Source organism: Physeter macrocephalus, chromosome 21, assembly GCF_002837175.3.
Source record: "Physeter macrocephalus isolate SW-GA chromosome 21, ASM283717v5, whole genome shotgun sequence".
Taxonomy (NCBI): Eukaryota; Metazoa; Chordata; class Mammalia; order Artiodactyla; family Physeteridae; genus Physeter; species Physeter macrocephalus.
In genome coordinates, this window is record NC_041234.1 from 4,399,410 (window position 1) to 4,426,547 (window position 27,138).

Here is a 27,138-nt window from a genome sequence, read left to right on the forward strand (position 1 = left end):
CTTCTGAATGACTTTATTCACTTTGTCACACTTACTGATAGTGAGAATTGTAAAAACACAGAAAATACTGCATTGTAGGGAGATCAGTAGTATTTCATAAAATATTTCTGTTCCCCATTTGTATGAAATATACATGAATTCCAAAAAAGCAACTTTTTAAAAAGCACATATTCATGACTTACCTTTCCAAATGATCCCTGCCCTAATACTTTTAAAAGTTCAAATTGGGAAGGATCTGCCTTTTCATGTCCTTCCTTTACATGATGTGTGATTGCAATTTCTTTGATACTGCCTTCTTCCTGTTGATGCAAATATAAGGGGATAAAACAGAGTTAGAGCTACTTCCTCGGGCTATAAATCAAGCAATGTAAATTTATTGTATCATATTAGAAATCCTCAAATTAACATACACAAACCACCGTTACTGACCCACCAAGTAAAAAGAGAACACATGCCAAGCAAATATACTTTCAAGTTAAATGTCAGAGAAAGAATAATACCAGCCAACCACATAGGCCAGTTTAACCTCTACATAACATTAGTTCTGAATATTTTCAAGTCTTCACTCTTCCTATTGGAGATAATCAGAATGATTAGTTTCATGGGGTGAGGGCAGAGTGTGTAAAGAAGTCTGAAAACAGATCAGAGTAATCTGGTGTGCTCTGATATGTGATTGTATTAGGTAGAACCAACACTATACACAACAAAACCTGATTACTGGGGAGAGGAGTTGAAAAATATTCCAGGGTCAACGTGGAGATTTCTACCTTCAGCAAGGCCGTTTGAATTAGCCTGCTGAAGTTTACTGTGTTGGAAATACCTAAGTTACTTTCTGTTTCTAGGACTACCTGAGATCTGAGATGGGAGAAAGGAATAACTCTAAAACACAAAATCAAAAAAGATTTAACATTTGGATGGAGGATTAGACAGAAAAACAATGTTCAGCGTGATGGAACAGTAGAAGGTCTTAGAGTTAAGAGAAGGATACTTAAAGAAGGTGGATGCTTTACTATACCTGAGAGAAGGTGTCAGAAGAGAAAGCTTGAAAATACATGTAAGTTTAAATAAAATTTCAATTACTTAATTACCCTGAGATCAGCAGATTAAGTACACCTTATTTATTCAATAATGAAGACATGTACTTTATCAGCCCAAAACTACAACAAAAAAACAAAACCCAACAAAACAAGAAACATAAGCCTGTCAAAGACTATCTTTTCTTTTTTTTTGCCTATAATGTTTTTTCTAGTGCATACGTACTATTAGTAGAATCTAAATGTGTTATACAAACAAATAATTCATTATTTTTATTACCATTGTATTCCATATAAATGCTTGAACTCAAATAACATTCTCTGAGACACTCACAGAAGGCTGGCAATATAAGGAATTACAAAGATTTCTCAAAAAGATATACCAAAGATATCCTAATGTGGTAGCTTTTGAAAATGAGTAGTAAAAGGAAAAAAAGCTCCTTTAAGAGGACAAAAAAGAAATCCAGGCCCACCAATTTACTCTGTAAGACAGAAGCTATAGTTTGTAGAATGTTCTACTACTAAGGCAGCTTAATCATTTTGGACTTTCTTGGAACTCTGGCAACAATAATAAAACAATCCCCTAATATGGTTTACTCTTTTATTTTGTAATTCCATATGTATTATCTCATTTAATTCTCACAACGATCCTGTGCAATAGGCATTAGGGTAGAATCAAACATTAGCTGACTCCTTCCTGGGCACCCCTTCTCTCCAAATGAGACCAATGTGTACAAGGGCTTGAGAGTGACAGCTGCTCCTAGGTGCATTAGGAAAGAAAGAAAGCAAATTACCGAACTCTTAAAAAAAAATAAAATAAAATAAAAACTTTCAAAGAACAATGTATATGTGGGATTGATTAAGTAAGAAAGATTTAGATTAAAATCCAGCAAATATTTATTAAACACCTAACATGTATCAAGCCCAGGTTAGGTGTTTTTTCACCTTTTCTATTTATGCTTCATGCAAATCTTTGACTACATATCAGTATTAGAGAGGGCTGATGATAACACAGAGTATACCCCAAAGCAAGCAAAAACATTTCAGAACTCTCTACAGACTCCCCCATTCACCATTAGAAATTTTAAAGGTAAAATGGTCTGAATATTCTACAGTCTGAAGTTTAAAGAGATCAAGTAAAGATCACAAGCTAGTAACTGGCAGACTTAAGGCCCAATGCCAGCTTTTCTGACTTCTAACAAGGATCTTAGCATTACACCACATTGAGACTGTCAGAGGCTCTTGGTGGTTCCCCATCCAAGATCAATGACAGGAACATACAGACTTATTCCCCTGGTCTTTGTAACTGGTCTGTATCTCTTAGGTCAGTTAGCTAAACTGATTAGTGAAGTGGTCTCTGAACTTTTGGTAGTACACCATTATTAATTTTTAAAAAGACAGCATATACCCAATATTTGTATACTTATTGGCCTATATATACTTTTTGTATTACTAAATTATATACATTATACATGGAAATGAAACTATAAAGAAGTTCTCCTCTTTCTTTTCTGCACCCTAAAGTGCTGTCACATCAAACTTTGAAGACTAATGGATAACAGACTTGAACTCATGAGGCTAAGTTCATGGGTTGGATTCCAGCATGTGCCAGTGTGCCTCCTGTGGAAAAAAACGAACTGTTCAAGAGCCTAACTGAAATCTAATGGCGATTTATGCCCTTATATCATGACGCTGTGAAGAACTATACCCTGTAATGTTCTATATATTTTACCACTTTTCTTTCTTGGGTTAAGTGGGATGTAATTTATTAGGCTCCAACATTATTTCATCTTATATTTCATAGCAAATACCTACTACAATTGTCTGTCACAAATAAAGATGCAACACAGGCAAGGAAGGACTACTGAATTACAACCGTTCTGCAATTTGTCACAGGCATACATCAAGCCTTACTCTCACAGTGTGAGCTACAATCAGGCCATGGATCTCAAAATAAACAGAAGTTACTAGTCAAGAAAGATTTCATCTTTGATGACTATCCTTCCTTTCATGTCAAAAAATTACTAAAAAATGTAGAGTCTCCCTTTGATCCCTTCATTCAATAAACACACTTAAGCACCTATTAGGTATCAAGCATGGTTCTGGGAATACCTTTCATTCTATTTCCAGTAACATCGTCCTGCTGTAATCCTTCATTACCTTTCCTGTAGGAAGCTGAAACTAGCTTGGTCACTCCTAATGCCCCTTTCTGCCACTGCCACTCCAACCCATCCTCCTGACAGATTCATTTTCTGAAAGTAGACAACTCCAGTTACATGACCAGACTGCTGAAAAACTCCTCCAAGTTTTTCCAAATTAAATGCACTGCTTTACCTTGGCATTGGAGGCCTTCTACAATATGGTGTCAACCTGCTTTTCTGGTATTATTTCCCAACATTCCCTTACACATAGCCTTCTGTCAACTTGGGTTATTTCCTGTTCCCTAAATTTTTTGTTTTTAAAATCAAAGTAATACATGCACATGGGTAACAAATCAAATAGTGGTAGAATAGCTTATGGTGAAAAGCAAGTCTCTTCTCACCCCCATACCTAAGCTTTAAAAAAAATTTAATTCTTTCTGCACTTAACTTTGATCATTTCTTAGTTTATTAACTTTAAGACAATACCTACTGATTTAAAAAGAAGAAAGATGAGGGACTTACTTACATTATGCCCCTTCCAACCATCACCTTCCTCCACACTGTTTGATAATTATATTAATTTCACATAAACCTCTTGTTTTTTCTATAAGTTTTAGACAGAATCCTAACTCTTCACTTTGTAAAAGGAGGGTAATAGTGCCCATACATTCTTTCCCTCAAACTTCCCCCCACCTGCTAATAGCTTATTTTTATTAATAGTTAAGGTAATTAATATTAAGAAAATTAACATTCTCTCCTGTAACCACAACCAAATCCTTCATGCTCTCCCTACAGCTTGATTCTAAAAGCTGAAAGCCTATATAAGCAGCAGCATTTTCATGACAATATACTGCTCAAACGCAGGCTAGGAAGTATATTAAATTTCCTTTCATATGGGCCCCTAACAGTGACTTCTGGGACAATCCAAGGGGACTTTAAATCTTAGATTTTTATCATACTTTCCATTCTTCTGAGAGCCCTCTCTTACCCTCCCATCAGGATGAGGTGTTCTCTAGGCCTTGCTGCGTAGATATTATCTCGGGATATATCTTCAGTGCTTTCCTGGTTGAATCCACTATTTTCAGTTTCCCATGTCTCTCTCTTTCTTAGACTACTCCCTTGTAACTTCCTAAGAAAGGTGATGTGGAAGAAAACTTTCTGGATCTTGCACATCTGAAAATGTCTCTATTTTGTCTTCACATTTGTATAATTTGGCTTGCTACCAAATTCTAGAATAAAAATAATCTTGCTCAAGAATGTTGGCGCCATTCGTCCACTGTCTTCTAGCAGTCAGCACTGCTGATGAGCTGGATGATGCTAGCCTGATATACACTTTTTGGTACGTGACCTGGTTTTTCTTTCTGGGAGCTTTAAGAATTTTCTGTCCTTGTATTTCTGAAATTCCACACTAAGTGAGATAAATATGGTCTCCTTTCCTTCAGAATGCTAGATGCTTGGTGAACCTTTATAATCTAAAGACGTGAATTCTTTCCCTCTGGGGGAATTCTGACATTTCTTTGATAATTTCCTTCCATCCACTCTTCAGGGTTTCTCTTTTTGCAACAACTCTATTAGCTGGATATCGCATGTCTGGAATTTAATTTTCATCTTTTTTTCTATTTTCTGTCGCTTTTCTGAGAGACGTCCTTGACTTTATTTTCCCACTCCCATACTGAATTTTTTATCCTGGCAAATCTTATTTTAAAACAAGTCTTCAAGTGCTTCTTTTCTCAATATTTCTTTCTTTTCTTAAATAGCACCTTCCTCCACTCCCTACCTCTTCCTCCCCAAAATGGATGCAAGCATTCCAAACCTCCTGGAGGATAGTAACTAGACTTTTAAAAATCTTTTTTCTAAATTGGGATGCAGAGGATACAAAAAATGTTCTTGGGGGTGGAGAGAAAAGATCATTGCCTATGGCCCAAGTTGCAAAAACTCGCAAAAACTATCCCCAACACATTTTTCTGCTCCTTCTCAGTTGAAATTTTTACTAATCATATCAGCAAACCATTTTCTATCTACTTTTATGTATATGTGAAGTCACAGCAGCATAATAGGCACAATCTCCTTGGTTGGTATCTTGATCCCCAAATTGTGCTATATGTCACCAGCCTTTCCAAGTTATGGGACCATGAATATTTTAGAAATGAATGTGAGGTTCAATTAGGACATAATACTAATGCTTGGGAAACCTTGGACAACAGATAGGAAAGCAACAATGTGCTCTTCTAGCTCATACCTGGAATCCAATGAGATGGATGCAGAAGGGGATATCGAATTTCTGAAGACAATGATAACCAAGGACAGATTGATATTTGCATGTGACAAACCTACCTTAGGTCACTAAATTACCTGTTACTGAAATAAATCTGTCACATGACAACACAGAACTACAGTCTGATAGTTTGTAAAGTTGTGTTTTTGCCTGTAAGTATACAGTGAAGCAACTATAATTTATGGAAAAAGAATTGTATCAATGAAGTAGAGCAGAGATGTAAGTTATATCCATTATAATTACTCTGTGAGGCTCACATTTTCTGGCACAACTGTACTTTAACTGATACATGGATACCTGCCCAGTCATTACCACAAAAACTTACTTTGTGTATTTTTAAAAGTTATAAAAAATTCCATATTTTTATTTTTACAAAGTCTACGTTTATGTGCTAGATAAAGGTCTACCTGTAGGCAAAATTGTGAGGCTGCTAGCTGGTCTACATCACAACCCTGTATCCTTCATCTACACTCCCAGCACTTTCAGACATTTGGTACTCACAGTTGCCAAACTCAGAGGTGTTCAATACTCTCAAGCTATGAATGGGAATTCATTCGTTCATCCATTTAAACATTTATTTATTGAACACCTAATACATGCCAGGCACTCTTCTAGCTGTCTGAGATATACAATAAATGAAACAGACCAAAATCTTTGCTGTTTTGGGGAGAGACCTAATAATAATAATAAGGGTCTTGTACTTTTGCTTCTTCCTGACTGCCTGGTCCTGATGGAAGTGTTTCTGATCTATGACATAGTCTCTTAGGCTCTTTCCTTTTTGTTAGAAGGCAATTCAGATTATGGGCCAGGTACTGCACTAGGTATTAGCAAAACTACGATACAGAAGAGTATCTGCTCTCTAGGAATTTACCTAGGGCTTCAAAGATGTACTATCGGGCAAATACTTGTTGAGATATGACCCTGATAGATAAAACAAAGTCAGTTCAGTTAAAAAAAAATCTATGGGACTTCCCTGGTGGTGCAGTGATTAAGAATCCGCCTGCCAGTGCAGGGGACATGGGTTCGATCCCTGCTCCGGGAAGATCCCACATGCCGCGGAGCAACTAAGCCCATGCACCACAACTACTGAGCCTGTGCTCTAGAGCCCGCGCAGAAAGCCCGCGTGCAGCAACGAAGATCCAACATAGCCAAAAATTAAAAAACAAAAAAACAGAAAAAACAACTATCATTTTAGGAATTTGTAAAGAGTATCATTTTAGACATCACAGAAAAATGGCACAAGAAAATTCATGGAGAGGTGGATCTTTCATTGTTCCTCCAGTCACAGAGAAAGCCACATCATTTGTTTCCCAGGACCAACAAAAGGTCGATAGGTTCCATCTTAAATGGTCTTTGAGGTTCACCCCTTACTGGTAAAATATTAACTCAATGTTTCCTTTTCAAGTTGAAAGGGAAAAAATAAAATTTTGCTCTTAAAATGTTTTTTAAAAGGATTAAAGAAAAGGAACTGAAACAGACACTGCTTACCTGAGTTATATAAAACCTTATACTGTAACATGCAAATATCAAGAAAACAAACTGGGTGACATTAATTGATTTTAAAGAATGATTCAACATTTGGCATTATGCCCTGCCTTGTATACATAATTTCCTTTTTCCTCCCCTCCCTTGAGTCAGGAAGTGTGTTCTTAAGGCATTTGTATTTTTTAAATTGTTTTTAATGTCAGAAAAAATTGTTGAAGCTCGAAATAAAATATTTAAATATTCCTTAGTAAAAGCCAATAAATAAGTATTTTCTACTCATGGATATGTAACCATTTTTTGGCCTATCACAAAAAAAAAGACCTGACAAATGAAACTATAAGATTTTATTTACCTCTTAAATATAATCCAAAAGTAAATAAAGCATCGCTTTCTATATAGATAATTATAGTTCAATAATATACTTTTTTAATTTTAAAAAGATATGTTAATTTTTTTTGATGATCAAGATACATAAAAATTATTTGGCTGTGACACCTAATTAGTCTTGTTATTCAACCTGTGGTGAGAAACCACATTTCAATTTATTCTAGATTACAATTTGACCAAATCCAATTTACTTGATTTGCTAATGAATAATACATTCAGAATTCTTCATTTAGCCAAATTCTTTAAGAGAGTATTCTAGGCCAGCTTCTTGAATCTATGTTTGAGAAAACAGCATTGCTGGTTCTCCAGACTAATATTTTCAATAACCGCTGGAAAGAGCACTGAGTTTTCTCCCAATTGGGAATCCCGATCAACAAATTTAATTCTCTTTAAAGAGCAGCAGGATAGCACAATTCTCATGGCAAAATATCAAGCTGATTTTGGCAGGATTTTAGATTCAATACAATGCAAATTATCATTCACTAAGCACATTTTAACAAAGTTACGCTTTGAAAACTGTGCCTACTGTAAGATAAAATTACTTGCTTAAAGCTAAATATAATTGATTAAAAACTTCAAATTTTTAAAAGAACCAATTTCAACAAAAATCTGTTTTTAAGTTCTTGACTGTTTAAAATAACACATTCTCCTACTCATCAAAATGTTGCTTACATTATTATTACATGGTAATCTCCTAAATATTAGTAAGTTCACAATTTTGTTCACGCCTAGTTCAATACTGAGAGTTACAGTCATCTGTTTTATTATACAAAATTACAAACACTAACAAGATTAAAAATTACTTTAGCACTAAAAAGGCAATGTAAAATAAGTTTACAAAATACAGAGTTGAAATATATAATATAAATAGCTGGCTTACTTTTAGTAAATAGAAATATTATTCTTTAAATGTTCTATAAGAACTGGTTTTGAATTTTGAAAAGCTTCTTAAAAGAACATATAAAGTGAAATAATTGTTTAATTAGTATAATTATACTTAGCTCTAACCGAAACATTTTAGTCTTTAAAGAAGTTGAACACAGCTTACCTGTATAGAGCGAACACGAAAAGACAGAAATTTAAACATGGCTATGAAACCATGATGGTGATAAAGAATTTCTAACGGTAAAACTTAAGTTAGAAAGGGAAGGCCAAGCCCCTGCAAAGTTTTCCCCTACCAGCTGTTCCGGCAATTAGAAAATTTCCTGTCAGGCGGGTCCTGAAATGCTAGAGAAAGAGGCCTGACAATTTTCCTGTGGTAAAAGAAAGGAGAAACGTAATGGCGAGGGCACTAATGTAGCTGATAGGTAGAGGCCAGAACAGGAAACCAAAACAGATTTGCTGATAGCAAAATCCTGTTGAAATGTTCGTACTCCTGGTTCCCAGAAATCCAGACAATTTTCACAACCCGTGAAACGAACATTATTTTATTTCAGAATCCTGAGAGATGCTGGTATTTCTTAACTATACGACACTTCAAAAGCAACTGAAACTAGTCAGCACAATTAAAATAACAAGTCATCAATTCTCATGTGAAATTTTACCCTTCGTAATGTTTATACACACACTCCAAAGGACAGTTTCAACACTACTTTAAGGTTATATATAGACATGTCATGGGTGTTCCCTGTCAATGAGGAAGAGTTTCCGAACTATGGGAAGAAAATGACCACATGCAAGAAGCTTTTTGATTGTGATGTAAGGACAAATTCTTCCTGTCTTCAATGAAAGTGAATTACATTTAAATTCACATTGGTTATAAACATCAATTATCAACCACGTTAAAGACGTCAAGGCCCACAGTTAAAACTCACATTCCTATCTGATAAAATCTAAATTAAAAAAAAGTCCACTCCCTGGGCTATTAGCAAGCAAAAGGAACATTTACTGAAGAAGTCAACCTGGAAAAGAAGGAGGGGTCAAGCTACCAGACAATCCCTTACTCCATTTCATCCTCTAATAGCTTCCAGAAGTTATTCTAAGGTATTTTTGCTTTGGGAAATATTTTTGAAAGTATGCCAGTATTCAGAACATGATCACTGAGATAGCGGCATTTAAACAAAACCAAAGGACAGAAGCATCGAGAGCTGTGAGAAAATACTTTATTTAATGTACACAATCTATGTGGAACCAATAAAAACCTCAAATGTTAATCTACATACCCTAAACGAATTTAATAAAATCACTGAATTTTCAAAACCTGAAGAGCCTCTAAAAATCACCAAGCTTGCTCCAAGCTTGAAGGAACTATGATCAAGGCAGGCACATATTTGATGACGGAGCTATCTATCATGGGAGCTCAGTGCTGCTGTCCTGTATTGAGCAAACATTAGAGGGTCCATTAGGTGCTACAGGTACAATGTGAAAGGCCAGGGCTCTCCCTGCTAGATCAAATTTTTATGGCAGTGTTCTATAAATAACCTAATGCAAGTTGAAGAATAAAAAAAAAACCTGCTTGGGACTTCTCTGGTGGCGCAGTGGTTAAGAATCCGCCTGCCAATGCAGGGGACATGGGTTCGAGCCCTGGGCCGGGAAGATCCCACATGCCGTGGAGCAACTAAGCCCGTGCACCACAACTACTGAGCCTGCACTCTAGAGCCCGTGAGCCACAAATGTTGAGCTGACGTGCCACAACTACGGAAGCCCGTGAGCCTACAGCCCGTGCTCCGCAACAAGAGAAGCCACCGCAATGAGAAGCCCGCACACCACAAGGAAGAGTAGCCCCCGCTCGCCGCAACTAGAGAAAGCCTGCACACAGCTACGAAGACCCAACATAGCCAATAAATAAATAAATAAACAAACAAATAAATAAATTTATTCAAAAAAAGACTGTCAAGAAGAGGCAAACATCATGGTTACTATAGAACCAATTAAGGGGTACAACATAAAACAGGAGCGTCTCTGTACAGAGCAGTCATCAATTTTACTCAACTAATACTTAAGAACAGAAGCAACCAAATAACCTTTTTTGAATTTGAAGGATTACTCTAAACTGGCTTCAATGACTAGTGATGCTCAGGTTAACAATTCACTTTTTACTGTGAGTTATGCTCTTTAAAAAATGAGGCAATTTTTTAAAAATGAAGTTCCCTAAAAAATGAAGCAATATTTCAGATACCAAAATCTGAACTAAGTCTCCCTCAGTTGAAATGATACCTTAATTAAAACAGCATGGTACTGCTGTATAAAAGATAAGCAGAGTGACAGAAAAGAATGTGACACTTTACATCTGAGGGAGATGTTAGGATATTTGGCTACCTGTTTAGAAAATGCAAGCCATAAAGGAAAACATTGATATAGATTTGATTATAAAATTCAAAAACTCCTCTACGTCAAAAAGCACCATAAAGTTAAAAGACTAGCTCACATGATTAGAATCCCTTATATACAAGATATCACTGAGCAACTGCTTTACTTGGGTGTCAGCTATCTCCGAACCAGAACGAACCCATATCTCATTATAAGCAGTTGAAACACTGAAAAATGCCTCAGTGTTCCTTTTGTGTGTGCTCAAATATCCATACCATGTCTAAGTATCAGAGGTATCCCAGGAGCCTTGTCAGGCTTAGAAATATTTTGGCACTAAACCCCAGTGTCTATGAGAAATGTTTGGATATTTTGTCAATTTTGTATGAGTACAGAAGGGACATTGCTTATGCATTTATTAGTATTTAAGCACAACCCATGGTCCCTATCAGATTAAGCTTCAGAACAGGCAAACAGCACATAGGAGGAACTCAAATAATGGCTGCCCAATTAAGTAACATATACTGAAATCTGAAATGGACACTACTTGTGTGGTTGTACACATGAAACCAGATATTATTGTTGATATTTTCCTGCCTCTAACTTTTAACTATCTTTAAGTTTCTCTTATTAAATTTTCAGCTAGTTTTTCATTTTTGTGTCTTATTGGTTTTATCATTTGCCTTACTATTTGAAAAGTAATTTTATTATAAAAACTATGCATGTCCAGTAGAGAAATAATAAAGATAAACAAAAAGGAGAAAAACAAAAGAGGGAAAAAATCCACTATGTTGGTGCTTTCTAGTCTTTTTCTGTACACATGGACCATAGTACACATATTATCACTTTTTTTTCTGTAGAGGGCCAGGAAGTAAATGTTTTTGACTTTGCAGGCCACATTGGTCTCTGTCAACACTGCCACTGCAGCGTGAAGAGGAACGGGTGAGGCTGTGTTCCAATAAAACTTCATTTACAAAAATAGGGCGCAGGTCTCAGGTATAGTTTGCTGACACCTATTTTCTATTATTAAATTATTATTATTAAATCATCCTCAATGCATTATTAATGACTGCAGAGCATTCTACTATATAAATCCCCTATTGTTGGGTATTTGATCTTCTATATCACTGGGATGTCCCCATCTTTTGTGCACATTCACAATTTATTAGAAATAATTTCTGGAAGTGGCACTGTATTTCTAGAGGTAGAGTATGAAGCATTTTAAAGTTTCTTGATCCTAACGTATTTGCCAAGTTGTCCTCCGGGAAGAACCTAAAAAATAATGAGAACCACACCAAGACCTCAGGCCGGGGTAAACTACAACCAGGCAGGGGTAAACTACAGCCAGGCAGGGCCAGTCAAGGGCTAAATCTGGTCATGCCCATGTCTATTTACATAAGAGCTCCTGCTGGTTTTTCCCCTACATAAAGGCTACAGCTGACTTGAGCAGTTGCCTCAGAGCCTAAAATATTTACTACCCAGCCCTTTATGAACAAAGTTTGCTGACTCATGGTCTTGAGTCCTCCAACAGAATGAGCAGCAAATGCAAAAGCCCTGAGATTAGGAATCGGCTTAATGAATTCAAAGCACAAAGGAAAGATCTTGGTGGCTAGAATGTGGTGAACACCAAGGAAAGAGAAGGAAATGGGGAAGTAGGTTCGGGCCACATTAAGCGGGGGCCTTACAGACTATCAAGAAGTTTGGATTTGGATTTGATTTCAAGTGTAATGGGAAGCTAACCTTACTCATTTTACGCAGCGGCATCAATACCAATCTCCCAAACCTGTAAGTCCTTTCGGGCTTTTTCCTTTCTACTCTAACTTCCTTCCCTTCATATTTAATCCATCAATAAATTCTACTGATTTTATCTCTGAAATAAATCTCAAATCTATTTCTATTTTCTCTGACACTGTCAGTACAAACCATTATCCTCTAGTGCCATCTAACTGGTTTTCCTCCTTCCAAATTTTTCCTGTGCAATCCTTTCTCTTCACGGCAGCCACAATAATTTTAAAACAGAAATCAGGCTTGGTCGTACCCCTACCTCACATTCTTCAATGGCTTCCCATCTCAGAATAAAACTCAAATTTCTCATAGTCTATGGAACATAAAGCAAACACTAATAAATGCTACCTTGGTTCTGACTTGGGAATATATTCAGTAAATCATTCAAATATGATGTCAATATTTGGTTTTAGACATATTTTAATCATGTTAATATCAGACTATTTCCTCTTTACTAAAAGAAGAATGAATATTCAATTTTATAAAATGTCTTTTTATTATCTATTAATATAAACTTAGTTTCCCTCCTTTGACCTACTGATTTGATAACTTAGATCAACAGATGTCCTAATATGCTTGTATTCCCAGGAAAATTCCATTGTTTAATATAAGTCTGGGGCTTCCCTGGTGGCGCATTGGTTGAGAGTCCGCCTGCCGATGCAGGGGACACGTGTTCGTGCCCCGGTCCAGGAAGATCCCACATGCCGCGGAGCGGCTGGGCCCGTGAGCCACGGCCGCGGAGCCTGCGCGTCCGGAGCCTGTGCTCCGCAACGGGAGAGGCCACAACAATGAGAGGCCCGCGTACCGCAAAAACAAAAAACAAACAAACAAAAATAAGTCTGTATTTGATTTGTAAATTTTTAAAAGGATTTCTCTATCTCTATTCATAAAGTGGCAGAGTTTCCTTTTCTGTGTTAACTTTCATTTTCAGGGCTATGCTCACTTTATAAAACGGACTAGAAGGCGATACAATTTTTTCCTATGCGTTAGGACAATCTATTTCTTGAAAGTTTCCAAGATTTCTCCTACTGGAGCCTGGGGCCTGGCACCGTAGTGGTGGGGGGACCACTGCAGTGGTGGGATGTGTGTGGCGGTACATGTTCTTTAATAACTTAAATTTCTCCCTTGCTATTGGTAAAGTCATAGTTTTTCTATTGCTTCCTAAATATCGTTTAGATTTTCTTAGAAAACCACATATTTCAGCAAGACTTCCATATCAGTATAGAGATATATTTAATATACTATTATGTTTTTTAAGTCAAATTTAAGGAAAATTTCACGCGTATCTAAAAGTAGACCGAATAGTATAACAAACCCTCATGAACCCACCACTCAACTATAACAATTATCAACTCATGGCCAATCTTGCTTCATATACTCACTTCCCCCCACTGTCATAATTATTTTGAAGCAAATCCTAGACATTATATCATTTCATCTGTAAATATTTCAGTTATTATGATGTTTTAATCTCCTTCCTATCTGTGGTTATATACTGTTTTGCTTTCCTAATGTGCATTTGCTTCATTTTTCCTGTTTTCTAATTCACTGATTTTGGAATTTACATTTAAATCCTTTCTCTTGCTTTTCATGGGTTTACTTTGTAGTTCTTTTTCTAGCTTCTTTCACTGAATCCTTAGTTCCTTTATTTGAATTCTCATTTATTAATAATTTTTTCTTTCAAGTATAATTCTGACAATATCATATAAGATACTACTATATGCTAAGAACCATGCTTTACATGAAATTACTTCAGTTAATTCTCACCACAATGAGCTAAGTAAATACTATTATCCACACTTCAGATGAAGAAACTAAGGCTTAGAGAGAAGTTAAGGAACCTGCTGCCCAAGCTCCCACAGTTTGGAAGTGGGAATGGCTGTGATGTTGGTGGGAGCATAGACAGGCAATTCTATCTGGGGAAGGAGCATGTATATGTATGGCCAGTGGCTGACTTAGGACAGAAGCCAGGAGGTGCTAAACCTTTTGATAAGACCCTGAAGGAAGACAGCTCGATAGAGGGTCCATAGCAGAGTTTCTGAACACTTTTTCTACACCATATGTTGTATTTGTCTGGCGAAACCCAAACCTTGGTCAAACCCAATTATCAACCATCTTCATGACTCCAAGATGGCTGAACCCTGCTGGAGAAAAATAAACTGCTATAATAAAAACTTAAAATTAACATGTTCTTAACCAATTCCTTCAGATACAGTTTTTTTGTATGAATCAATTTTTCAGATACTAAAGGGTTTAATATCTAAGGATTTCCATTTAAGTACAGGAGAATTATTCTGTGGCACACATCCATCAATAGACAATGTTATAAAGTGCTATGGTTCTAACGTCTTAAATCAGAGATGGAAAATAAGTTTTATGATCATCAAGCTGAACCAAATGGTAGTGGCTTCCTAGAGCACTGAGAGGGGTTGCTTCTAAGGCCCTGTGTCAATGGAAAGCACGCTATATTCCACTCACAATATCTCCCCTGAGCATGACGAGAGGGCGAGGGGACAGCACCACCGATGTCCCAGCTGGAATCCTGCAGTAAGCAGCAATACACCCTAGGTGGTATTGCTGGTCACCCTATTCACACATTTTTTTTCCTGCTTAGCCTGGAGTTCTTTTTTTTTTTTTTTTAATAATTTTTTTCCCTCTCTTTCTATTTATTTATTTATTTTTGGCTGCGTTGGGTCTTCATTGCTGCATGCAGGCTTTTTCTAGTTGCAGCGAGCGGGGGCTACTCTTCGTTGCAGTGTGCGGGCTTCTCATTGCGGTGGCATCTCTTGTTGCAGACCACGGGCTCTAGGCACGCAGGCTTCAGTAGTTGTGGCATGCGGGTTTCGGTAGTTGTGGCTCATGGGCTCTAGAGTGCAGGCTCAGTAGTTGTGGCACATGGGCTTAGTTGCTCCGCAGCATGTGGGATCTTCCCGGCCCAGGGCTCGAACCCATGTCCCCTGCACTGGCAGGTGGATTCTTAACCACTGCGCCACCAGGGAAGCCCTGGAGTTCTTTTTACTTAGTCATTTTTGTCTAAAATGGTTAAATTAAGAGACTCATTTAAGTACAGGAGTTACAACTTTCAATACACCAGTATTTCAGGTTGACTCAATAAACCATTCATACTTCAAGAGAACTTAGATGAATTTTCTTTCTTTCCAATTATGGTTTAGATCAAATTGAAAAAATGGGTATTGTGATAAGCAGACTAGAGCAGAGGAGAAGAAAATTTGGATCAGAGGGATATGAGTTAGGCAAGCCACGATTTTTTTAAAAAAAGGAGGTATTTTTTTTTAAAAGCTCTTGGAGTGGAGAAAAGGGACACTAGAAATAAAAAATAGCCCTGAAAGAGGGCCAAAAATGTAGTAAAGGAAAACTTACATGCTTGGAAATTTTGCCTATTATACATATACTCTATTTAATGCGGCCATGCAGTGCTAATTATAATGCTATTTATTCTCGGAAATATTTTCCTAAGTGGTATATACTTAAATCTACTAGAGCATATCTTCCCCATGCTCTAAGTGCTAAAATATACTCTCAGCTAATGAGAGTTAGAAAAACAGACAATACTCTACACAATTAGTCAGTAAGTGTCATTAATGTATCACTCCACAAATGTTCCCTGCCAATGAGCAAGCACTCTACCGTACTTTCCTGTTTTGGGTGGGTTCTTCGCTGTCTATTGTCTACTCCTCTATGGTTTCTCTTTTTTTTTAAAAAAATTTATTTATTAATTTTATTTATTTTTGGCTGCCTTGGGTCTTTGCTGCTGCACACGGGCTTTCTCTAGTTGTGGCAAGTGGGGGCTACTCTTCGTTGCAGTGAGCGGGCTTCGCGTTGCGGTGGCTTCTCTTGTTGTGGAGCACAGGCTCTAGGTGTGCGGGCTTCAGCAGTTGGAGCACACAGGCTCAGTAGTTGCGGCACACAGGCCCTAGAGCATGCGGGCTTCAGGAGTTGCAGCACATGGGCTCAGTAGTTGCAGCACGCGGGCTCTAGAGCGCAGGCTCAGTAGTTGTGGCGCACGGGCTTAGATGCTCCGCGGCATGTGGGATCTTGCCAGACCAGGGATCGAACCTGTGTCCCCTGCATTGGCAGGCAGATTCTTAACCAGGGCGCTACCGGGGAAGTCCAGGGCTTCTCTTTCTGTAGTTTACTTTGTGTTTAACCCATGATGACTGCAAGAGTTATGCAAGTGTGTGCTGGACTCAACAGCTATGAGTATCATTTTGGATGCTCAAATGCCAAGTTTTAAGGAAGCTCGAGGGAACCTTCAAAGAAATGGAGGAAACCAGCAGAGAACAGGAAACTGGTGAAATTCCCTGGATATTGTGAAGGCCGCCATACAAATCACTGCTGCCTTAGCGTTACTATATGAACAGTAGCTACGGCATGCGTAGAAGTTGGAAGAAACTACTGCTAAAGGCCCATCAGGAGATTTGAAAAGAATGGGGCACTGCTGGTGTACTCCTGCCTGTGACCTTTATAGGGGTGCTGCTCTTTAACTTGGCATCCAAGGTCATCTACAAGCTATCTCCATTTTAGCTTTTTAAACCATTTTTACCACTACTACTTTTAACAAGCTTTCTCCAATTCTTTTTTTTAAAAATTAATTAATTAATTGTTTATTTTTTGGCCGCATTGGGTCTTTGTTGCTGCGTGCGGCCCTCTCTAGTTGCAGCGAGCAGGGGCTACTCTTCATTGCGGTGCGCAGGCTTCTCATTGTGGTGGCTTCTCTTGTTGCGGAGCTCAGGCTCTAGGCGCGTGGGCTTCAGTAGTTGTGGCTCACGGGCTCTAGAGCACAGGCTCAGTAGTTGCGGTGCACGGGCTTAGCTGCTCCACGGCATGTGGGATCTTCCCGGACCAGGCCTTGAACCCGTGTCCGCTGCATTGGCAGGTGGATTCTTAACCACCGTGCTACCAGGGAAGCCCAAGTTTCCTCCAATTCTTGACAATCATGCATGTGACTCTGATACAAGAGCTACAAAGACTGCATTGATAAATATAGTGTTTAGGACTGTAGTAATATAATATTCACGAAGTTAATGTTATGAGTGATTAATGTATGCATGGTCATTAGAAATAAACAATAAGGGGAACAGAAGGGTCAAAGGACCAAATTAAGAGAAAGTCAGTTCACAGTTTTGTCTGAGGCCACGCCTACTGTCAGCCAGAAAATTACTGGATACCACCCTAGTTCCTAAGAGAAACTAGGTGAATAGTCTGAGAGCAAGATCGGCATCTGGGAGGAAGAGGACAGGAAAATTAACACTTAACTGGGCTCTTCCTTTGTGCTAGGTACTTATTTATCTCCTTTAATTCTCAAGCCTCAGAAGAACCTTTGCCTGCTACTGTAAGAACCATTAAGAGAATTACTTCCCCACTAAGCAAGAAACTGCTTTAATGATTCTTGGATGATTATGGAGACCTAAACAGCCCAGACTCCCTATTTCCTCTGCATGGATCATCAGAGCATGGAGTCCTCTGGCCAGCTGAGAAGGATAGAAAATTCTGGAGTCCAGGAAGGTATCTTGGCTTGAGGGGCGATACAGCACCCTACCTTCTGCTATGAAGGCAGTCTCTCTCCCAGCCCTACCGGAATAACGAATAAAAATAATCAAGTCTCTCTAGCAGGGAAGGGAGAAAACAAAATACACTGGCTGGAGCAAGTTAACTGGTGAGAAATTCAACTAATTATACATAAATATGAATTAACACGCAACCATTCCTGGGGAGGGAGATGGTGGAAGGTGATGACTACCTGTTATATTACTCTGGTATGGATCAATTTAATTAGATAAATTTCATATACTTCATGAGTGGAAGAAATAAAAATTTTACTTCAGGTGTATAAAGACAAGAAAGGATTGAGCCTTCAGAAAGCCAGAAGAAAGGAAAACAGCATTAAATTCTAGACGATGAAAGAAAAGTAGATCTAGGATATAGGAAGGAAGCAGATCGGAGGGCAAAGAACAAAGGGAAGAGAGGAAGACATGAGGTGTGAAGAAGGGAGAAAAATCCAGACAGAATGAAATGGTTCTACCACAAACAGAAACCAGGAGACATGTTCAAGAGAAATCACAGGGGCAGCTCCATATGTCTAGAAGGTCTGAGTGAAGATTAAAGGGTCAAGTAATGATGCAAGGCTTATATAACAAAAAAGTAGCAGTACCCAGTGTTCTCGATACCCTTTCAGCTCTATTCATTGTTCCCTCTGGTATTTATATGATAGCTAATAATCTTATACTATTTTCTCCTGACTCAACAATTTCAGATATTACCTTTAGACATCCTATTATAGCTGACTTAACACTCACATCACACATTTTGGTTAAATCAATACTGAGTCTTTACAAATATTATGACTATGTAAACACTGTTCACTGCTTGAAGTAATATACTCTAGTTACATTTCTTGTGTACAATGTTTCTGTTTTTGTTAAATTTATAGCTGCTTTGTTTTAAAACTTGCTTTCTTTTCTTCGCACCTATCTCAAATTCTTCTCACTTTGCCTCTCAAGTGGATTTTCAATACTCAAACCTACTGGACAATTCATAACTTCTTTTTTTTCCCTGAAGACAGCCCTCCTGGAATCATCTGTCTGCTTCAATCTGGACTGAGTACTCTCTAAGCCTACTGAATGAACTAGTCTTCTGAAGCATCCTTTATTCATCATAACGGGAAGGAACTTTCTTCATTGTGCTTGTAAATGTTGGGTCTTTTGTTGCCTGAATCTCATGTCTTTCTTTTACTTAATAACCTTCTACTGTTGGCAAAAGAAGGTATTCTTCTTCCAAAGAATAGGTACATGTCTGAAAATACCTTCACTGAAAATCATTTTCACTAAGCATTTCAAAGGCACTGCTCCTTGACTTTTAACTTTCAATGTTGAAATGTCGTATATTATTCTTATACCCAGGCCTTTATTTTATAAATTTCTTTGTTTTTTACTTTTGGCTGCGTTGGGTTTTCATTGCTGTGCTTGGGCTCTCTAGTTGTGGCGAGCGGGGGCTACTCTTTGTTGCGGTGCGCGGGCTTCTCACTGCGGTGGCTTCTCTTGTTGCGGAGCATGGGCTCTAGGCACGCGGGCTTCAGTAGTTGTGGCACAAGGGCTCAGTAGTTGCGGTGCGTGGGCTGTAGAGCACAGGCTCAGTAGTTGGGGCGCACGGGCTTAGTTGCTCCGTGGCATGTGGTATCTTCCCGGACCAGGGATCAAACCTGTGTGCCCTGCATTGGCAGGCGGATTCTTAACCACTGCGCCACCAGGGAAGTCCCCCAGACCTTTATATATGGTATAAAAAAAATTTCTAAAAGCTTGTCTTAGTCTGTTTGGGCTGCTCTAACAGAATACCATAGACTGAGTTGCTTATAACAAACAGAAATTTATTTCTCACAATTCTATAGCCTGGGAAGTACAAGTCCAAGTTGCCAGCAGATTTGGTGTCTGGCGAGGATCTGTTTCCTTGTTCATAGATAGCCATCTTCTTGCTGTGTCTTCACAGGGCAGAAGGGGTGAGGGAGCTCTCTGGGGTCCAGTTTATAAGGGCACTAATCCCATTTATGAGGGCTCTGCCCTTCTGACCTAACCACCTCCCAAAGGCCCCACTTTTAAACTTCATCACGTTGGGGGTTGGGCTTCAACATACACATTTTGAGGGAACACATCCAGCCCACAGCAAAACTTTTAGGATCTTCTCTTTATCTCTGGTGTTTTTTTTTTTTTTTGGCAGTACGCGGGCCTCTCACTGTTGTGGCCTCTCTTGTTGCGGAGCACAGGCTCCGGACACGCAGGCCCAGTGGTCATGGCCTATGAGCCCAGCCGCTCCGCGGCATGTGGGATCTTCCTGGACCGGGGGACGAACCCGTATCCCCTGCATCGGCAGGCGGACTCTCAACCACTGCGCCACCAGGGAAGCCCTATCTCTGGTGTTTTGATATTTCATAATAACGATCCTTCTTGAGTAGGGTGGTTCTTCTTCTTTTTATTTTATTTTATTTTTTTGGTTATTATTAACAGGCTTTCAGTAGGCTGTTTTAATCCGGAGACTCGTGGTCCTCATGTTGGCGGAAAAAAAAATTTTTTTTTGGTATTTTAGTATTGTACCTAATCTAAGAGGACGATTAGCACTGTACCATTAAGAAAGAGAAAGTGCTGCCAATTAAAATGTGTCACACCTTCGATCATAACAAACATTCTGATTTCAGAGATATTAAGATGTGGGGGGGGGGACATGTATCTTATGGTATTTCTTTCCTAATTTCTTCCCCTCCATTTCCCCACTGTCTCTTTCTGGAATTCCTATTAGGTAAATGTTAAATTGCTTCTCTTTCTTTTTCTCTCCTACTTTCTATTTGTCTTGTTCTATTTTGGGGGAAGTTTTCTCAGTTTTAGCTTCTAAACATTCTACTAAAATATAAAATGTTACTGTCACATTTTTAATTTCTAAGACTTTCTTCTTTTTCTGTTTAAAAAAAAATAGCATTCTGGGCTTCCCTGGTGGCACAGAGGTTAAGAATCTGCCTGCCAATGCAGGGGATACGGGTTCGGGCCCTGGTCCGGGAAGAGCCCATATGCCGTGGAGCAACTAAGCCCGTGCGCCACAACTACTGAGCCTGCGCTCTAGAGCCCACAAGCCACAACTACTGAGCCCACGTGCCACATCTACTGAAGCCTGCACGCCTAGGGCCTGTGCTCCGCAACAAGAGAAGCCACCGCAATGAGAAGCCCGTGCACTGCAACGAGGAGTAGCCCCTGCTCACCGCAACTAGAGAAAGCCCGCATGCATCAATGAAGACCCAATGCAGCCAAAAATAAATAAATAAACAAATAAAAGTAGATTTTAAAAATAGCATTCTACTCTTGTTCTAGGAAATCAATTTCACCTCTTAGCACTCAAAGGATATTAATTTATTTTTTTTTCCTTTTTCCTGCATTGTCCATTTCCCCCAAGATCTTATTCTTTCATGTTGGAAGCCTTTCTCAAGTGTCTGGTGATATTTGGCTTGTAACTCATTTTTTTTTTTTTTTGGTGGTATGCGGGCCTTCCTCTGTTGTGGCCTCTCCCGTTGCGGAGCACAGGCTCCGGACGCGCAGGCTCAGCGGCCATGGCTCACGGGCCCAGCCGCTCCGCGGCATGTGGGATCCTCCCGGACCGGGGCGCGAACCCGGTTCCCCTGCATTGGTAGGCGGACGCGCAACCACTGCGCCACCAGGGAAGCCCTTAACTCATTTTTAAGAGTGAGGCACTACGAAGTGGACCAGATGTTCTGGAGCTTGTCAACTGGTAGGCTTTCTTGTAGGTTAAATGGCCAAGTAGCCAGCCTTACACTGAAGATCTCCCAAATGTCAGTATCTGAAGGTCTTTTAACAGGGATCATTCAGTTTCTTCAGGAAAGACGACTCCACTCTCCTGTCTGGAGGATATGGTCCTGGTTGGTGAAATGGGGAGGGGAAGGGGATCATATCACCATTGAGGAGTAGGCTTTCACTTGATCTCCCTGTTTCCAGCCCAGTGTCTCACCCCACTTCCTACTATGCCCGGGGTTCCCCATGTATGGAGCCTCTCTGGTTCATTTTTCTCTATAAAATACTTTCTGTCTCTTCCAGGGGTAGGAGAGGGGTTAGAGTAAAGGCTTTTTATATCGACATTCAACCAATCTCTATTTTCAGCCTGTGCCATACCTCCACTTTCCACAATACTTGGTGACCTCATTCTTGAGCTCTTCTGGGGCTTTGGGGCCCTGAATAAGGCTTGCTTCTTGATGATATACTCCTCACCAGCACTTAGGTCCTATAACTTCATCTTGTTATGACTCTTTTATCTGCTTTTCATATTTATATATTGTGGTTCAAATAACAGAAGTCTTCCAATTTCAAAGACCGTGTTTCCGGTTCTTACTGTCCTTGTTGTTTTGGGTGATAATTTCCCAGAGGAGAAGAGGACAAAAACCGCTTTATTTTGCCATTTTAAAACTGCAAGTTTCCCTTATGCGTTTCTGTGTCTCTAACAAGTTAGCAGAGTTCTTGGCACCAAACAGACATTCATTAACTACTTTGTTAATGAATGATTAGATGTAGTCAGAGTACAGACTAAGCTGCTCTAACAAAAAGACCCAAAAATGCAAAGTCTCGAGCAAGGTAAGTGCCTATTTTTCTCTCTTGGAGCAGTCCATAGGCACGAGGCTAGGTTAGAGTGAAGAAGTGTCGCTAGATCCTTAGGTCACTAAGGATCCAGGTTTCTTCTCTCTTGTTATTCTCTATCTGCCCTGTAGTCTCGTTGAGGCCAAAACTGGCTAATCATCACACTCTGCATTCTAGCCCATAGAAAAGGGGGTCAATCAACCTACAAGAAAGCCTACCAGTCGACGACCTCCATACATACAGTTAGCATCTCACAGTTCCTATGGGCCAGGAATCTGGGCCAACAAACATGTGAGCTTGGAAGCAGATCCTTCTCCAGTCAAGGTTCAGATGAGACTCTAGCCCTGGCAAACTCCTTGACTGTAGTCTGTGAGAGACTCTGAACCAAAGAAAGCCATGCCCAGATTCCTGGCCCACAGAACCTGTGAGATAATAAATGTATGCTGTTTTAAGCTACTAAGCTTGGGGTAATTTGTCATGCATAAAATAACTACTGCGACAGCTCAACTTTCACTATTTAAATGATTATTAATTGACAAAAACTTTTAACTGTACATTAGAGGCAAATACAATTTAAAAGTATAAGGCTAATATATATTTGACAATCTTTTGGATTTAATACCATTAAAGGAATATTAAATATTAGGTTTGTATCTTATACTCAATTCCTATAATGTGGAATGATCTCAACAACTTTACCCACATTGCTGGTAGTATCTTAGTCCTGCACGTTTTCAACCTACCTCTAGAATGCAGTTCACTTCCAGATGTAAATGTTGCTAATGCTGTGAGCACTCAGAGGGAAAGTATGAGCCATGTATGTAGAATACCACAATGGAGAATTATTTGATTTTAGACTGCAGAGAATAAAAAATTTAGAGGTTTTCCTTCCAAAGGAATTGTTGCATAAAGAAAAAAGGTGGCTGATGGCAAAAAAAATCAATATTAATACTTACTGTTTTTACATTTGCTTAAATGCTAATAAATATATACTATAGACCAATGAAGTAAAATGACCCAAATGGTTTGGGAGATGCAGAAATCGAGACCAAATCTGAAGGCAGCCTCAGGCACTAGGCCCCATGCTAGCCAAGACTTAATTCACATGTTCCTTTAATTAACAAGCACTGATGGAATACCTACTGGGTACTGGAAGCCAGATATATGGATGTAAAACAAGGAGTAAGTCAGACATGGTCACTGCCTCATGTAGCTCACAGTTTAGTAGGAAATACAGACAAGTAAATAAGCAATGGAATCTAGTGTGGTGTTGTCATGTAGGGTTCACATAGGCTGCTAGGGCAGCACAAAGGAAAAATACTCAATTCAAGGTGGAAATGAAAGTGGTAGTTGTGTCAGGAAGACACCTCAGTTGAAGTGATAGCAAAACTTGGACCTAAAGGATGATCATCAAGACTTCATTGGAGGGGAGTGGTAATGGAAAAGAATTCTGGGAGAGGGACTATCACCTATGAAGGCTCAGGAGTAAAAGAGAACCTGAAACATACGAGTGACTGGACTTTCAGTAGAGGGTGGAAGTGTGCAAAGGTTTTATTATGCAGGGTTTGTCACACTGCAGAGTTTGGACTTTATTTAAAGGAAGCATAAAACTTATGAAGGGTTTTGAGAAGAAGAGTACAATGATCTCACTCTTCCGTAACTGATGTTAAAGAGCACATAGAAACATCTAATTTTTTTTACATACTAGCTATAACTAGATGGAAGACACAGCAGAAAAGAATTCCCACTTAGAACAATATTCCCAATAGAACAAAAACTATAAAATGTCTATGAATTATCTTAATAAGAAATGTATAAAACCATATTAAGAAACCATAAAATTTTGATAAAGGATATAAAAGAATATCAGAATAAATGAATGTTCTTGGAAGTGAAGACCCAATATTTATTAAAATAATTTTCCTCATGTTAATTTATAAATTTAATGCTATTTGGATAAAGTCTCAATAAAATTTTCCGGAGTGTATGATAAACTGATTCTAAAGTTCATCTAGTAGATGTATAAGACTACAATTTTGAAAGGTAAAAAAGATAGGAAGGCTTGCCTTGCCACATATAAAAAACATATAATAAAAGCACAGTAATTGAAAAGGTATGTAAAGTCAAAACATTCAGGGATGTTGTGGGTTGAACTGTGTCCTCCAAAAGTTATGTTCAAGTTCGAATCCCCGGTACCCGTGAATGTGATCTTATTTGAAAATAGGGTCTTTGCAGGTGTGATAAGGTTAAGATGAAGTCATACTGGAATAAGGTGGGCCCTAATCCAATGACTGGTGTCCTTATAAGAAGAGGGAAACTTGGACACAGACCCACAGGGAGAATGCCATGTGACAACGGAGGTAGAGATTGGAGTGATGTGTCTACAAGCCAAGGAATGCCAAGGACTGCCAGCAGACAACAGAAGCTGGAAGAGGCAAGGAAGGATCCTCCCCCAGAACTTTCAGAGAGAACATGGATCTGTCGACACCTTGATTTCAAACTTCTAGTCTTACAAACTGAGAGAATAAATTTCTGTTATTTAAGCCACCCAGTTGTGGTACTTCGTTAGGGCAGTCCTAGGAAACTAATACTAGGGGTATATGGCTATTTTACATCTGGTAAAAGAGGGATCTCAAATGAGTGGGAATGAATGGGTTTTATTTATTCAATAAGTAGAGATTAGGACAACAGGCTATCCATTTGGGAAAAAAAGCTATATTTCTGCATCATAACAGGTACTAAAATTCCAAGTAGACCACAAATCTAAATGCAAAAAAAAACCCATAAAAGTGGTTGATGAAAATGTGAGAGGATATTTTTATAAACTTGATTCAGGGAAGGATTTTCTAACTAAAACATGAAACCCAGAAGCCAGAGCCGACCATTTAAAAATGAAAACTTCTGTACACATACAATGAAAGACAACATAATCACTGTTAAAAAAAAAAAAGTAGGGGGAAAATATTTGCAAGATATATTATAGACATGGAGTTAACATCCAGAATATATACAGAGATCATACAGACCATAATAAGACAGTAAGTAACCCAAAAGAAAATTGGGCAAATACAAAAATACAAAGGCCAATAATGCATGGACACTTCACTAATAATCAAATGAGAGGCAAACTGAAAAGAGAAAGTATGATTTATTTACTGTGGCTCAAATTAAAAATAATTTCTGATAATATCTAGTGTTGAATAGGGTACGGTCAAACAAACACTCACATATAGTGAAGTTTTTACAACTTTTTGGTTTGGAGGGCAATCTGGCAATGCTTATTGAGATTTAAATGTTCATATCCTTTGTTCCAGCACATCCTTTTCTAAGACTATGTCCTACTGAAACACAAGTTCACAAAAATAAATAGGGGAAAATTACATTAAGTACAGGACATGCACAAAACAGAATACTATGCAACCATTTAAAATGAGGCAGATCTACATGTATTGTCATAAAAAGATGTTCAAGACATATTAAGTGAAAAAAGCAAGTGGCAGAGTATATATATTTTGTAAATATCAATAATAATTGTCTTACATACAGAACAAAATGATGATAATAACTGAGCTGCTAACAGTGGTTTTCTTGCAAGAGGAGACAATTTATTAATTCATTTATTTAATATTTAATGAGTGCCTATTACGTGTCAGGCACTGGTCTAGGTGCTGGGGATTCAGGACTGAACCAAAAACACAAGATGAGGAAAGAGTGAACAATCATTTTCAACGTTGAATATCTCCAAAAAATAATGACCTTTATATTTATTTCACTAATAAATCTATGGTCAGTTTGCTTTTTTTTTAAGTTTTTTTTTTTTAAATGAAAAACCTCCAACAACGTAAAGTAGTTTGTCTTGTCTTTCTCTTAAAATCAGTCTCATCAAACAGTTTTTAAAAATGTCACTGGCATATTCAAGAATGTATTTTGGTAAAATTAATGTGAAAGCATCAACAAGTTTCTAACACTGTAAAATCATTACTTTGCTCAGTTTAAAAATAAGAATACTTAAATTTTATGGTATCTGATTCATCTATATCCCTTATGATACAATATTTTACTTACAGTTTGTGGATTAATCTCCTCCTCTCCCATAGGTTCATCCATAATTTGCTGTCCATTCTGTGAAAAGTACAGCAAGTAGAAAGTTACCAAAACAGATCTCACATCAGTTTAACTCAAATGAAGACAGATAAAACAAAACCGTATAGGAATATTTTCACCCCTAAACGGTTCTAAAGAAGTACAGAACCACCATTTAAGTATGCAGTTGCCAATTTGCAACAGGTTGTGCTTCAAAAGTTAATGTGTAAATTGATTATTTAAAACTATAAAAATATTTTTTCCATGGAAATGATATAATAAATGATGGTTACCTTTCCAGGTAAGCCCTTGAGTTTAATAGTTAAATGCACTACAGTGGTCTTATTTAAACCTCACCAAACATTGTTTACAATACACTGTGTGTCAAAACACATTCTAAATTCCAACTCCATTGATAATCAGGGCAAATGGTTAATTATTTGGGGGAAAATTAAGCTAGGTCTCTACATCAAAGAGATTGCAGATGGATTAAATGTTTAAATGTCAAAAAGTAAAGTTATACAAGTATTAGAAGAAAATATAGGTGAGTACTACTTATG

The 27,138-nt window shown here is 38.3% G+C and overlaps 1 protein-coding gene across 5 annotated transcripts in view; it reads right to left on the minus strand.

Moving 5' to 3' along the window:
* The window catches only part of RPS6KA3 (ribosomal protein S6 kinase A3), a 111,133-nt gene that overhangs the window by 54,300 nt on the left and 29,695 nt on the right, over positions 1 to 27,138 (minus strand). For 4 of the 5 annotated variants that reach the window (XM_007103105.4, XM_028482705.2, XM_007103106.4 and 1 more), the window contains 2 exons: positions 26,561 to 26,617; positions 183 to 299 (listed from right to left, as the gene is read on the minus strand). In XM_007103105.4, the coding sequence (XP_007103167.1) occupies positions 183 to 299; positions 26,561 to 26,617 (174 nt within the window). Of the gene's footprint in view, positions 1 to 182; positions 300 to 8,370; positions 8,804 to 26,560; positions 26,618 to 27,138 lie in introns of those variants that run through there. The other variant, XM_028482707.2, reaches the window with a different exon arrangement.